The sequence below is a fragment of the Aethalodelphis obliquidens genome, unplaced genomic scaffold (genome assembly GCF_003676395.1).
Source record: "Aethalodelphis obliquidens isolate GAN/ISIS:26980383/991018 unplaced genomic scaffold, ASM367639v1 scaffold10, whole genome shotgun sequence".
NCBI lineage: Eukaryota > Metazoa > Chordata > Mammalia > Artiodactyla > Delphinidae > Aethalodelphis > Aethalodelphis obliquidens.
This window is the reverse complement of record NW_020837954.1, coordinates 24,434,842-24,450,512: the sequence shown is the minus strand read 5'-3', so window position 1 is coordinate 24,450,512 and position 15,671 is coordinate 24,434,842. Positions and strand designations below refer to the sequence as shown.

General features: G+C 42.3%; 1 protein-coding gene across 2 annotated transcripts in view; it reads right to left on the bottom strand.

The window, feature by feature from the left end:
• KLHDC1 (kelch domain containing 1) overlaps window positions 1-1,605 on the bottom strand; it is a 61,471-nt gene extending 59,866 nt beyond the window's left edge. Inside the window, exon 1 of one of the 2 annotated variants that reach the window (XM_027111174.1) lies at window positions 1,404-1,605. In XM_027111174.1, coding sequence (XP_026966975.1) covers window positions 1,404-1,499 — 96 coding nt within the window. In that variant the 5' untranslated portion in view covers window positions 1,500-1,605. The remainder of the gene's footprint in view (window positions 1-1,403) is intronic. The other variant, XM_027111175.1, reaches the window with a different exon arrangement.
• Window positions 1,606-15,671: the final 14,066 nt, after the last annotated feature.

Here is a 15,671-nt window from a genome sequence, read left to right as displayed (position 1 = left end):
AAATCTATACTGTCACAAGATATAAGATATTACAGATTACTATTTTAAGTGAGTTTTTTTTTTCATTTAACTTTTACAATATTAAGAACCAATATAGCAGATGAAGTTTGACACCTGTACATCTTCAAGTGGCAGAGCTCAAAAACAATCAAAATATTTCTTCTGCAAAAACCATCATTATGTATAGACTACTTTTTCATCAAGAACAAATGGTGGAAATATTAGACCTTAAGAGAGCATAGTCACCTAATTTATGTTTATCATAGAAAAAATAGCCTTTGGAAATCCAATATACCTATGTTGGAATCTGCTGCCCTTGAGGTCAAACGGTCATTCAAATTATTTACTCTTACTGATTCATCTTCCTTATTTTTAAAATGGGGACATTACTTACCTTACAAGATACGGTAAGGATTATACAAGATTAGGGATATGAGATTTCCTAGCACATGCCACGTATAGTAGGCACTCAAATGTGAGTTCTGATTTTCTCATCCTGATACTGAATCAAATTAAAAATAAACACACAAACAAAACAACAACAAAAACCAACTTGGATCTGAGAATCATTTAACATATACAGTATGTTCTTTATTTCAGTGAGCGATTCAGTCATGTTACATCTGTCACATAATAGCATCGAGTCAGTCAGAAAAATGTAGGTTCTACATCCAGTAGAACTCCAGATGGCTCGCTTTTCTTTTTTTTTAATCTGTAAACTAAAGGGGTTGTTTTCCATCTCTAGAATCCTTGATTCTATTATCCTACGATTATAGAGACAAAACAAATACACATATACAAACCTCCACTGTAGTGAGAATTTTAAAGCATAATACTCTTAAGTATATTGTTGCTAATACAAGTCTGTTTTGAGACTCGAAAAAATTTCGTAATTACCCCTTGGTAAAGGAATGCCACTAAAAATTACTTAGAAACACTTAAATGCTTCAGTGATTTCGATATTTCGGATCGCGCCGCGGGCATAAGTAAATATTTACAAAATAATATAGCACGGCATCCTTGGTGGGCTTTTTTGAGTCTGCGCAAGCAGTTAAAAATGATCATCAATCGCGCAGTAACCGACTGAGTGCTGGGTAAGCCGGGTTATCGGCCAGCTGCGAGGACCGGGGGAACTGGAGAGTGGGAAGAGCCCCGGACTGGGGTTTGAAGGCTAGTTTCCTAGTGGAAGCAACGGCGGCGCGGCGTCAAGCCCTGGCGCGGCGGGAGAGCGGCCGATGGCGGAGGGCCGGGCGGGGCGCGGGGGGCACCGGGCGCGCCGGCCTGGTCCGCGGACCGGCCCCCGCGTAGGGGCCGGGTGTGGGCGGGTGCTCGGCGGCCACTCTGGCCGAGAAGCCGGGCGGGCTCCCGGCGCGAGTCCGCCCCGTCCCGCCTCTTCCCCTTACCACGTAGCCCCCCCACACGTAGAGGAAGTTTCCGTCCACCACTGCGCAGTGGCCGCTGCGCTCCTCGGCCACGCAGAACAGCTGGGAGTCCGCCATCCGCGCCGTCGCTCGGTCCAGCCGCTCTGCGCGATGCAGCCCCCTGCCCACGGAGCGGCCTTTCCTCCCGCCCGGCTCCTCCACGCACGAACGGAACGCGTCGAGGGTCGAGATTGGTGGGAAGGCGGCACCAGTGCGGCTGCGCCGTGCCGAAGCCCGCCCGGGAAGCCGAGCCTGGGGCGGCGTCGCCAGTTAGGGATGCTTGAGGTCTGAGTGGGCAGGGAGGTGCCTTGGCTTCTCCGCAACCCTGCCACCCGCTGATTTCGTGTCACTTGCGATTGTGTTGTGTGGGCGGAACAACCTGTGTACCTTATGCAGTGGCTCAGTGGACTTCTGGTCCATGGGCTTGATGCTGCTGTGACTTAAATCAATATGTTAATACATTAATGCTTTGTGAGGGTTTGCCTTTTCCATTCAACCTCTAGCAGAGATAGTTATCCAGAGAGAGAGAGAGAGAGAGAGAGAGGACTTTAAATATATATGTATATATACATGTATATACATGTAGAGAAATAACTGAGGACATGGAAGGAGACGTGACCCATGAGTCCCCACGGCAAGCTGGGTGCGTGCGAGAAAGCCAGAACTGCAAGCAGTCCTGAGTGCTTTGGGCACTGATCCATGAAATGTCCTCAGTATAATCAGAATAATGGGAACACAAGGAAATGTCCTTGTGCTGCTTTTGCGGTTCAAGGACGAAGCACGGCATGTTCTTAAGAAAACCCATTGTTTATTGTATAATCAGTAAAAGCATATCTGGCTGCTTTGGTATTTCTGGAATGTTAAGAAAACAAGTCTTAAGATGTAAACTTAGATAATGCTTAAATAAAAGTCACCACAGCAGGACGAGACGGCACTGTTATTGGCTGAGAGAGCAGCAGCCCTCTACTGTTGTGTTTCTGCACAATTCATCTCGTGTGATGAGCTTACTTTCAGCCCTGACATAAGAAACTACAACATTTGGCACCCGAACAGGGACCTGAAGGTAAGCATCGAGGTCACGCGGGACCGAAGGGGATTTTTGTACGCTAAAAGAGAAAAGCGAAACCTCCGGGAAGAGTAGAGTCATGGGGAATTCTCCCTCAGTGGAATGTCAATACATTAGACTCCTAAAACAGTTACTACGGAGTTCTGGAGTGAAAGTGAAACAAGAATCTTTTGATGAATTGTTTGCGGGGATTCGTAAACATTGTTACTGGTTTCAACCTACTGGTCATAACCAGTTGAATTTAAAAGTTTGGAAACAGGTTATGCGAGCATTAAGAAGAGCTCATCAGTATGGAGACCCTATATCTGTTAGTATCTGGTCTCTCTGTATTCTAATTTCCCTTGCCCTGGAATCATTACAATCTGAGACTGAAAGTGAAAATGGGGCGCGCCCTCAGCGTTTGAATTCTGCTCCCGATCACTCTGCTGCTTTTCGTACTCTATTCCGTGAGTCTCCTATAGAGGACCTTCCTCCGCTTCCTCCTCTTATGTCTGAGACAGGAGAGGATTCCTCGGGTTCCAGTGATGAAGGGGCTTTTTCTGATGATGATAAAGATCGGGAGCAAGCTAGCAAACAAAATGAGATGCCACTTTCTCAACAGAATGAGATTTCTGATATACTTTCAAATTTGAAAGATTTGATGACTAAATTGGAAGAAAATAAAAACAATGCTACCACCCCTTCATATCAGGAGACATGTCCTACTATTCCTTCAGCTCCTCCTTTAGAATTAGCAGCTTATCCTGTTGGAGCCTCTTGTCAGTTTCGATTTCCTCTAAAACCTGAATTTAATAAACTTTTATTGGAAGAAGCGATGAATAAGGAAGAAAAGCAATATTCTGAACCATTTTTTGCTTTCCCTATTGTTAGACAAGCTATGCCGGCTAACAATCAATTTCCGAATGGATATATGAACGTTGAGTATAACCCTCATGATTTAAAATTTTTAAAAATGCTAAAAGAAGCCGTTAATGCATATGGGATGCATTCTAATTATGTTCAAGGTCTTTTGTCTGGGTGTGCTTCCGAAAACATATTAATTCCTCAGGATTGGGAGGCGCTTGCCAAGACTGTTCTTGAACCTGGACAATATATGCAGTTTAAGACTTGGTGGAAAAAAGAAGCTGAAAACATGGCAAGGACTAATGCGGCCCGTAATCCTCCAGGGCCACTTTTAGATGAATTAATAGGAGCAGGCGCATTTAGTAATCTACAAGCTCAAGCTCAATTTGACGATTTACGAATCATTCAAATACGTATGTGTTGTTTGCGAGCATGGCTACGAGTGGAACCCCCTGGAAAAACAGCACAATCTTTTACTAAGTTAATGCAAGGGCCTGGTGAGCCTTACACTGATTTCTTGTCTAGATTGCGTGCAGCCATTCAAAGAGATGTAGCACAAATAGATGTACAAGATTTATTATTACGATCCTTGGCCTTTGAGAATGCAAATCCTGAATGCCAGAAGGCATTGCGGCCTTTACGAGCTGTAAACTCTCCACTTTGAACCATATATAAAAGCTTGCCATGATATTGGATCTCCTACTTATCATGCCAATTTACTTGCAGCTGCCATAACTGGAGGATTGAAAGATAATCGTACTAAATGTTACAATTGTGGAAAGTACGGACATATGAGGCGAGATTGTCGAAAAGGGCAAGGCCAAATATCAAAACAGGTTAAGAATGAGCAGGCACCTGGTATGTGTCGCCGGTGTGGTAAAGGACGACACTGGACTAATGAATGCCGTTCCAAAAAGGATAAGTTCGGAAATCTTTTGCCTCCACGAGATAATGTCTCGGGAAACGGGAAGTTAGGCCCAACCCAGGGCCGCAACAACAATACGGGAAAAGCGACAGTAAATTCTCAACAGTATCCAGTAAGCAATGGCAGCTTTCATCAGACACTACAGGACAATCTCAACATCGGCTCTTAGTTACTGATCTCATGCATGCTACCAGCGGCAGTGCTGCCGTTGACTTAATTGCTCCTCGAGAGTGTATCCTTACGCCAGCAGGAGGAGTTCATAAATTAGCTACAGGAGTTTATGGGCCTATACCTGCAGGAACCGTGGGACTATTATTAGGACGAAGTAGTTTGACTCTGCAGGGTATAACAGTTCATACTGGAGTTATTGATGAGGTTTATAATGGAGAAATTTCTATTATGGTTTCTGTTACAAAACCTATAGAATTTAATAAGGGACAAAGAATTGCTCAATTGTTACTGTTACCATATATAAAACAAGCAGCCGCCCCGGTAAAGCGTGCTGGGGGGTTCGGCAGCACGGGAAAAAATGTTTTTTGGCAATCCTTTATCAACGATCAACGTCCCCAATTAACGATTACCTTCAATAATAATGTGAAATTTACGGGCCTTTTTGATACGGGAGCTAATGTGTCTATAATAAAACAGTCTGAATGGCCTTCATATTGGCCTTTAGAAAAGGTGGAAGCGTCATTGATTGGAACCCTTTTGGCTCTGCCCGAGGAAAAAGGGGTCTGAAGAATTTACACTGGCATAGAGAGAATAACACTATTAATAGCAATACTATTAATGATACCATAGTATGGCATGCTGGAGGGTTTTCTCCTCCTGGTCCTCATTTAAATGGATTTCCTATCCAAAAGGATTTGTAGAAGCTTATGGCAGATTTGGAAAAGATTAATGCTTGGGTAGGACGTATGGCTAACAAATCTGGACATTATAGTTTGACTTTTCATAAAAATGTTACTCGGTATACTCGTGGTTGTGTGAAATTACCTTATATATTGTTAAAAGGACCAGCTGAATGGAATAAGACTCTAGGTATTATAATATGTAAAAATTGCTCTCTGTATACCTGCATTAACTCTAGTATATCTTTTAACATATCTACTGAAAGTTTGTATATTTTACGAGCTCGGACAGGTCTTTGGCTTCCTGTCAATCTTGGAAGGGAATGGCAAGAATCTCTCCCTATGGCTGATTTGCAATATTTAGCTGGTGCATTAAAAAGAAGTAAAAGATTCGTAGGAATGTTGATTGCAGCTGTCATAGGTATTATAGCCATAACAGCTACTGCTGCAGTAGCTGGAGTTGCTTTAGAACAATCTATTCAGACCGTTGATTATATAACTGATTGGCATAAAAATTCTGAAATGCTTTGGTCCTCTCAACGACAAATTGATTCGGAAATACAGTCAGAAATAGCAGACTTACAACAAGCTGTGGTTATGTTGGGAGACCAACTTGTGAATTTACAAAGACAAATGAAGCTACGTTGTGACTGGAATCAAAGTGCCTTTTGTGTCACTTCGGTTCGGTATAATCAGTCTGCATTCCCCTGGGAAAAAATAAAAAAACATCTATTACATCACAAAAATTTGACAGAAGAAATTGTGAACTTACAAGGGGAAATTCAACAAACTTTTCAGAAGAGATTACAACGACTTAATTTGCAAAAAGTATGGACTGGAATTATTCAAGGACTTAATAATTTAAATCCTATGTCTAAATTACATGCTTTATTTGGTTCTACCGCAGGATTGTTAATGATTATTATAATAATAATCATATGTTTAATTGTAGTCCGACGACGATTGCAAGCCACCCGCCATGTAACATCGCAACAAGCTGCCGTGTTCTCCTTGATGCTGCACAAGCTGCAAAACAAAAAGGGGGAAATGTAGAGAAATAACTGAGGATGTGGAAGGAGACGTGACCCATGAGTCCCCCCGGCAAGCTGGGTGCGTGCGAGAAAGCCAGAACTGCAAGCAGTCCTGAGTGCTTTGGGCACTGATCCATGAAATGTCCTCAGTATAATCAGAATAATGGGAACACAAGGAAATGTCCTTGTGCTGCTTTTGCGGTTCAAGGACGAAGCACGGCATGTTCTTAAGAAAGCCCATTGTTTATTCTATAATCAGTAAAAGCATATCTGGCTGCTTTGGTATTCCTGGAATGTTAAGAAAACAAGTCTTAAGATGTAAACTTAGATAATGCTTAAATAAAAGTCACCACAGCAGGACGAGACGGCACTGTTATTGGCTGAGAGAGCAGCAGCCCTCTACTGTTGTGTTTCTGCACAATTCATCTCATGTGATGAGCTTACTTTCAGCCCTGACATAAGAAACTACAACATATATATATATATATATATATATATATATATATATATATATATATACAATTAAGAATTTTCTAAAACATATGCCAGCAAACTACGGCCCTGCAGGCCAAATCTTTCTGCTGCCTGCTTTTGTAGCACCCACAAGCTAAGAACAGTTCAACATTTTTGAATGGTTGAAAAAAATTCAAAGAAGAATGATATTACTCATGAACATGATAGAAATCCAAATTTCAGCATCTGTACATAAAGTTTTATTGCCACACAACCACCCTCATTCGTTTAAGTATTGTCTATGGCCGCTGAGGTAAGCCACAGAGTTGAGTAGACAGAGCTGAGTAGATGCAACAAAGACCAGAAATCTCCCACTGCCAAAAATATTTACTGTCTGGCCCCTTCCAGAAAAAGCTGGTTAACCCTTGCTATAAAATGATGTACTGAAGTAAAACTAGGGCCAGGAAGGAAGAAAATAATTATACCAACGTCTAAAAATGCACTTGTCCAGAGTTACCCTTTGAAAAGAACGTGGCTGCCCACCACTCAGAACAAGTTCATTTATTCGGTATATATTTATTAAGTGCCTGCTTGCTGTAGATAGTTGGTATTGAGGCCCTGTTAAACACAAACGCTGAAGGAATCAAGTATGATTGATTCCTCAGAGCCTTGTAGTAGTAGACACCAAAGAAATACTAAATATGTAGATAATAAATATCTGTTGACTGAATGAATAAACAAAATGAATTTTAAGATGAATAAGACGTAGTTCTACCACAGGGACTTCAAAGTCCAGTTAGAGGGAAAGAGATGTAAAGAAATGCATGCAGTGTGGGATGAAAAGTGGCATAGTAGAAACGTGAACAAAATACAGCAGAAAAGCAGAAAGGAAATACACGATCATTGGACGGCGGGGGCGCACAAAAGGAGACACAAGGTTTTCATACAAGTTGTATAAATAGTTCCCTGTGAGTGTAGAATGCTTGCAGGGAGCAGCCAAGGATAAAGCTGGAATAGTCCATCTTGCAGCCTTGTCAGGTTAAAGAGTCTGAACTTTAACTGTAAGGCCAAAGGGTCTTAAGCAGGGGAGTAAATAATGTAACTTGATTATTAGAACTTTTACTTTGGATTGGCGGTGGGGGCGTGGAGGCGATCAGGACTGAAGGCATAAAGGCAGATGGCCCATAGGACAGCTCTGGTGTAACGTGGGTGCTCATAAATGGTAGTAGCAGTAGTAATAACCCCTCCTGAGCACTGGCCTTGACCTCCATTTCCAGGGGTGAGGTGGGGTCCGTCTCCAGATGGCACCCTGTGTCCCTAGCAATGACACGTTAGCTCTGGGGGTGCTGAGACCAGCTCTCATTGTTGTTATTAATGAATGGAACCTGGTGGTCCTTTGTCCCAGAAACTCCCTTTCCACCTGCAGTGGAATGCCAAAGCCCTCTCCAAGACTTCTGTGAATTCTTAGGGCTATAATCTCATAGTCACCTCTGGCTTTAAACTCCTACTGCTACTGGAATAATTCCATTTACAGGTTTATGGATCTTCTCCCCATGAAGCATGTTATTTCACATCACCCCAGACATGAAAAACATAGAAGCACATTGTATTTTCTTTCAAAACCCACTCTTTTTGTGTGTGTGTGTGTGGTACGCGGGCCTCTCACTGTTGTGGCCTCTCCCGTTGCGGAGCACAGGCTCCGGACGCACAGGCTCAGCGGCTATGGCTCACGGGCCTAGCTGCTCCGCGGCATGTGGGATCCTCCTGGACCGGGGCACGAACCCGTGTCCCCTGTATTGGCAGGCAGACTCTCAACCACTGCGCCACCAGGGAAGCCCCAAAACCCACTCTTAAAGGTCATTTGTATTTCTACTAAATTTCACTGAAGTAAAAGGTAAAAGTAAAAAGATGACAGAGAAGGGGTTTATATCACAGAAAGAAAATAGTTTCAAACAGAACATGATTACCCTCATTCTTAAAACCTCATCAGCCATGCCACCATTTTGGCCTTGTCAGAGACAAACCAGGTCGGACACTAGTTAAAAAAGCAAGGATAGATTTTGTTCAGTAACAAACTATTGTCAAGGGGAAGAGGATGCACTGTGAACTGAACTGAACTTTGTGGAAATTGAAGGCAGGAGACTTTTTAAAGCTTTCAGTGTACCGAGGGAAGGCACTGAGGGGCGCTGAAGAGGGTTGATCCCTGTGGCTAGGCCATCTGGGCTTGTTAATTGGAGCATATCCAGAGAAGAAACAAACTTCTATCTTTATGACTAGAGGCAGTGATGCAAGTTAAGGCAAGGCACCCACTAAAATTAGGCCTTTATCTTCCCACAGGGCTGGGGAGCAAGAGTAAGAATTATCTCCCTATATGTTTGCATTTCAAAGAGCTCTCAGATGCTTGGAGAAACAGTTTTGTTTGGTAAATTTACACCTCAAAGGCAGAGAAAGGATGTATAATTGCAAGCTTTCTAAAGTAACTGCCGGGCTTCCCTGGTGGCGCGGTGGTTGAGAGTCCGCCTGCCGATGCAGGGGACGCGGGTTCGTGCCCAGGTCCGGGAAGATCCCACATGCCGCGGAGCGGCTGGGCCCGTGAGCCATGGCCGCTGAGTCTGCGCATCGGGAGCCTTTGCTCCGCAACGGGAGAGGCCACAGCAGTGAGAAGCCCGCTTACCGCAAAAACAAAAACAAAATAAAGTAACTGCTATAAGGGGGCGTGGGAGGGAGGGTTCAGGGGCCTATCTGCCTATCACCAGGTTTGGGGCCGGAACAAACAGTAAATTCTCTTGGCAGCCTTGAGCTTTTTCAGGCAGGCAGGCACTCTAAGGGGCACTGGAGTCATTCTAGGGGTGTGGCCTTGAGCTGTTAGAAACTATGCTGGTGCTTGTTCAAGTCTCTTAGTATGGCAGGGGCGCGGGGTCTGGACGAAATCATTTGTGCCAAGAGTCAGATTTTACAAGCTAAGGTTGAGGCTTAGTTGAGAATAGGGCTCAGAGGAGCTTGACTAGAGTTTGGTCAAGAAGAGAGTCTTGATCACCTTTCCGCTGGCCTTCTCTCCTTAGGTCCTAGCCTCAGGACATTCTGCTGACGCCTCTCTACATTCTCCCCTCCAAGACTGTCCCCCAGGAGTAGCATTCCTTTTAACATATGCAAAAATAAGCTCAAAATGCATTAAAGACTTAAACATAAGACCTGAAGCCCTAAAACTCCTAGAAGAAAACAGGGGGAAAGCTCCTTGACATTGGTCTTGGCAGTGATTTTTTTTGGAGATGACACCAAAAGCATAGGCCACAGAAGCAAAAATAAGCACATGGGACTACCTCAAACTAAAAAGCTTCTGCACAGCAAAGGAAACAATCAACAAAATGAAAAGGCAACCTACAGAATGGTAGAAAATATTTCCCAATAATATATCCAGTGAAGGTTAATATCTTAAATATATAAGGAATTCATAAAACTCAGTAGAGAAAAGAAAAGATTAAAAAATGAGCAAAGGACCTGAACAGACATTTTCCCTAAAAAGACATACGAATGGCCAACAGGTACATGATGTATAATACCGACATGTACATCACTAATCATCAGGGAAATGCAAATCAAACCCACAATGAGACATTTTGTCACACCTAGTAGGATGGCTGTTGTCAAAAAGTCAAATATAATAAGTGCTGGCAAGGATGTGGAGAAAAGGGAACCCTGTACACTGTTGGTGGGAATGTAAACTGGTGCAGCCACTATGGAAAACAATATAGATGTTCTTTAAAAAATTAAAAATCGAACTACCATATAATCTAGCAATCCCACTTCTGGGTATATATCCAAGGAAAGGAAAAAAATCACTCTCTCCAAGAGATATCTGTACTCCCATGTTCATTGCAGGATTATTCACAATAGTTAATACATGGAAACAAACTGTCAGTGGATGGATGGATAAAGAAAATGTGGTATACATATACAATGGAATATTATTCAGCCTTCAAAAAGAAGGAATTCCTGACACTTGTGTCAACATGAATGAACCTGAAGGACATTATGCTAATTGAAATAAGCCAGATAGAGAAAGGCACATGTTGCATGATCTCACTTATTTTATTTATTTATTGGACATGCTGCATGGCATGTAGGATCTTAGTTCCCCGACCAGGGATTGAACCCACACCCTCTGCAGTGGAAGTGTGGAGGTTTAACTGCTGGACAACCAGGGAAGTCCCTGCATGATCTGACTTAAATGTGGGATCTAAAAATGTCCAATTCATAGAAACAGAGAGTAGAATGGTGCTTATCAGTGGCTGAGGGTTGGGAGAAATGTGGAGATGTTGGTCAAGGGTACAAACTTTCAGTAATAGAATGAATAAATACTAGAGACGCAATGTATTACAAGTGACTATAGCTAATAATAATGTATTGTATACTTGAAATTTTCTAAGAGAATAGATCTGAAGTGTTTTCACCACACACACACAAAATGGTAACTATGTGAGGTGATGAATACGCTAATTAGCTTGATTGTGGTAATCATTTCACAATGTAAACATATATCAAAACATCACATGTGCACCTTAAATACTTACAATTTTTATTTGACAATCGTTCTTCATAATGTTGAAAAAAAAAGAAACCAGATGAGGGACTTCCCTGGTGGCACAGTGGTTAAGACTCCACACTCCCAATGCAGGGGGCCCGGGTTTGATCCCTGGTCAGGGAACTAGATCCCATATGCATGCCACAACTAAGAGTTCACATGCTACAACTAAGGAGTCCCCCTGCCACAACTAAGGAGCCCGCTCACCAAAACTAAGACCCAGCACAACCAAATAAATAAATATTAAAAGAAAAAGAAACTAGACACAAAAGAATACCTGCTATATAATTTCATTTATATGAAATTCAAGATATACAAAATTAATTTATGGTAATAGAAAGCAGAAGAGTAGTTGTTTGGGGTAGGGAGAGGGGATTTATGTAATTGAGTACAAGGAAATATTCTGGGTGATGGAAATTTTCTATATCATGATTAGGGTGGTAATTACATAGGTTTATACATTTATTGAAACTCATGTATTCTTTATGTATGTGCAATGTAAATTATGCCTCAATAAAAAAATACATATATTTAAAGTTATCACTGTATCATTTGCTTGTTACTAGTAACACTGGCACTGTATTTTTTAAACGACCTACTTGTCCTCCTGGACCTTAAAGTATGTTTGGGGCTATAGACCAGCAAACAGACAACTACCATGCTCTGCAGTAAGTGTAATGATAGCAAAAGTCCAGGGCACCTTGGGGCTTCATAAGAGGGCCCCTAACTCAGATCTGGGAGAGTCAGGGAAGGTTCCCAAGAGAAAGTAAAGTCTAAGCTAAGAAGTGAAGGATGAATGGAAGTTGTTTAGGCAAATGTAGGGGAAGAGGAAGGGGAGTGTTCCTGGCGGATGGAACAAGAGAGGAAGAAAGAGATGGCTTGTTCACTTTATCCTAATATGAGATTTGGAAACGGAGGGAGGTGACATAATAAGAATTATGTTTTAGAAAGCTTATTCCGATGGCAAGGTTGGAGACAAAGAGACCCGTTGGCAGGTCAGTCCCTGCTACTAGAGAGGCTGATAACCTAGTAAGGCCCCTAGCCATAGCGATAGAAATGGTCAGGTCATGGGCTTCCCTGGTGGCGCAGTGGTTGAGAGTCCGCCTGCCGATGCAGGGGACACGGGTTCGTGCCCCGGTCCGGGAAGATCCCACATGCCGTGGAGCGGCTGGGCCTGTGAGCCATGGCCACTGAGCCTGCGCGTCCGGAGCCTGTGCTAAATAAAAAAAAGAAAGAAAGAAAAAAAAGAAATGCTCGGGTCTGAGAGATACTTAAAAGGTAGAACCAAAGGGACTTGGCTGATTGGTTTATGGAGAATGAAGGAGAAGGAGGTGTCAACGATGCTGCCTAGTTTACTAGCATAGTCACTGGGTGGAAGGGGTAGAGTCCTTCACCAGGGTAGTGAACTTGGGAGGAGGAGCAGACTTTGGAGGGATGATGGTAAGTTCATTTGGGTACATATTGAGTTGAATTTGAAGCTTGAGAAAATATGGATTTTGGAGTCATCAGCATTTAGTTTTCATTGAAGTATTAGGACTTTACGGCCAGGTGAAGGAGTCATAGGGAAGAGAAATTGAAAATTTATGGGAGAAAAAGGAATCATTGTCAGATTGTGAGAGGAAGCTGGGAAATTGGGATAGATTCTTTTATCTTCAATTTCTTAACATGAAAAATATCAAACATAAAGAAAAGTTGAAAAAAATAGTTCAAGGAATACCTGTGTACTCTCCACTTAAGTTTAATAATTGTTACTATTTCCATAATAGCTTTATATTTGTTTATATGTGTGTGTCTACATTTTTCGTTTTGCTGAATTATTTGAAAGTTACACTTCAGCATTCATTTCCTAAAAATAGGGGCATTCATATATATAATCACAATATTATTATCACATTTAAGTAATTAAAAGTTATTACTTAATATAATTTAATATCCAATCCATATTCAAGATTCCCAAATTTCATTGGGAATAAATAAAAAACATGGGGCTGGGCTTCCCTGGTGGCGCAGTGGTTGAGAGTCCGCCTGCCGATATAGGGGACGCGGGTTCGTGCCCCGGTCCGGGAGGATCCTACATGCCGCGGAGCGGCTGGGCCCGTGAGCCATGGCCACTGAGCCTGCGCGTCCGGAGACTGTGCTCCGCAACGGGAGAGGCCACAGCAGTGAGAGGCCCGCGTACCGCAAAAAAAACAACAACATTTATCACCTCACACAGTTTTTGTAGGTTGGGAATTTAGGAACAGCCTCGCTGGGTGATTCAGCCTCGTCTCTCTGAGGTTGCAGTCAAGAAACTGGAGAGAGTTGTAGTCATCTGAAGGCTTCACTAGGGCTGGAAGATCTGCTTCTGAAATTGTTCACAGTTGCTGGCATGTGGATGGCAAGTTGGTGCTGGCTGTTGCAGGAGGCCTTGATTTCTTAATACATGGACCTTTCCAAGAGCTGCTTGAGGGCAGCTGGTTTCCTCCAAGAGAATCTTGGGTGATTTTGCTGTTTAAAATGGACTCCAAGCATAGTGATGAAGTGCTTTCTAGTGTTCCAAGGCATAAGAAGGCTGTCATTTGCCTTAGGAAGAAAACACATGTGTTAGATAAGCTTCCTTCAGGCATGAATTATAGTGCTGCTGCCTCTGAGTTCAATGTTAATGAATCAACAATATATATTAAAGATGTCTTTAAACAGAAACACACATAAAGCAAGGTTATGTGCTGATAAGTTGATGAAAATGCTGTGACCAGAGGCTCAGAGGAGCCTTACCCCTTACCCTAGGAGCAATGATTATTTGCTAATTCAGTGTTGGTGGTGACTGTCTAGAACGTAATCACCTTGAATAATGAGAATCAACTGTTTATTTATCCATATTTATTTCCTCTCCTTTCTTACATAAAAGTTCAAATTTTCATTGCAGTTTTTTGTCATTGGAATATATTTTGGGAGCAGGCGACAATCACTGCCTCTGCCCCCCCGCCCCCGCAGGAACCTGTGCCGGCTGCCATACCTGCACACCCCCTATCAAGGGGATAATGGCCAGCACACACTTAGGAAAGAGGTGGAAAGCATCCAAACTAAAAGCAGCCCTAGGGCCAAAAATATTAAACCAATACAAGCTATACAAGGATGCTCCTGCATATAAATAGCCTTCCAAGACTACAGAAGATAATTGTTTCTCCTAAATTCACAGAGTAAGAGAAATATAAGTAAAATGAAGAAGCAGAGGAACCACTCCCAGTTAAAAGATCCAGAGAATTCCCCTAAAGGAACAAACAATGAAACAGTCCTCTTCAGTCTAATAGACACCGAATTCAAAAAGGAAGTAAAGAAGATACTGAAGGAATTAAGAAAGCTTATCAGCAGAAATGCAGATTACTGTAAAAAGGAACTAGAAACTATAAGGAGGAGGCAAGAAAAATTAGGAAATTCATTTGCTGAGATGAAACCTGAACTAAAGACAATGAATAGCAGAATGAATAATGCAGAAGAATGAATAAGTGATCTGGAAGACAGAATAATGGAAATCACCCAATCAGAACAGCAGACAGCCAAATGAAAAAAAAAATTGAAAGCAATATAAGACACCTATGGGATAATATAAAGTGTGCCAATCTACACATAATAGGGATCCCAGGAGAAGAAAGAGAAAAGGGGATTGAAAATGTAATTGGAATGTATTTCACTGAAAATATACAGAGAGCTGTGTTCAAAAATCACTTTTTGGGGCTTCCCTGGTGGTGCAGTGGTTAAGAATCCGCCTGCCAATGAAGGGGACACGGGTTCAAGCCCTGGTCCGGGAAGATCCCACATGCCGTGGAGCAACTAAGCCCGTGCGCCACAACTACTGAGCCTGCACTCTAGAGCCCGCGAGTCACAACTACTGAAGCCCGCGCGCCTACAGCCTGTGCTCCGCAACAAGAGAAGCCACCGCAATGAGAAGCCCGCGCACCACAACAAAGAGTAGCCCCTGCTCGCCGCAACTAGAGAAAACCAGCGCACAGCAACAAAGACCCAATACAGCCAAAAATGAATAAATTAAATAAATTAAGAAAAAAAGAAGGGGACAGATCCCCCCCCTTTAATAAAAAAAATCACTTTTCTCTGTGATGTTACGTTACCAATTCAATATACAGGTATATTGGTTTTGGTCTGCTTTCAGTTTTGTTTACTTTTTTCTTTTCTGTTTTTGAATATGAAAAACATATACATTGATTGACAGAAGTCTCACTACAAAGAAAGGTCTCACTTCCATCTTTATCCCTTCCAGCCGTAAAGGTTAATCATTTTTTGGTGTGTCCAGTGTTACCTTTAAGAGGTTTTTTAAAATACAAATTCAAGTAAACAAATATGTATATATATTCTTATGTTCCCTCCTTTACCATATTTTGCTTTTTGTTGTTGTTGTTATCCGGATACCCTGGAGGTCACCGTGTATCAGTTCTTGGAAACCATCCTCACGTTTTATGAGACGGAGCGTTCACTTATAAGCACTCCACGGTTTTATTTAACTC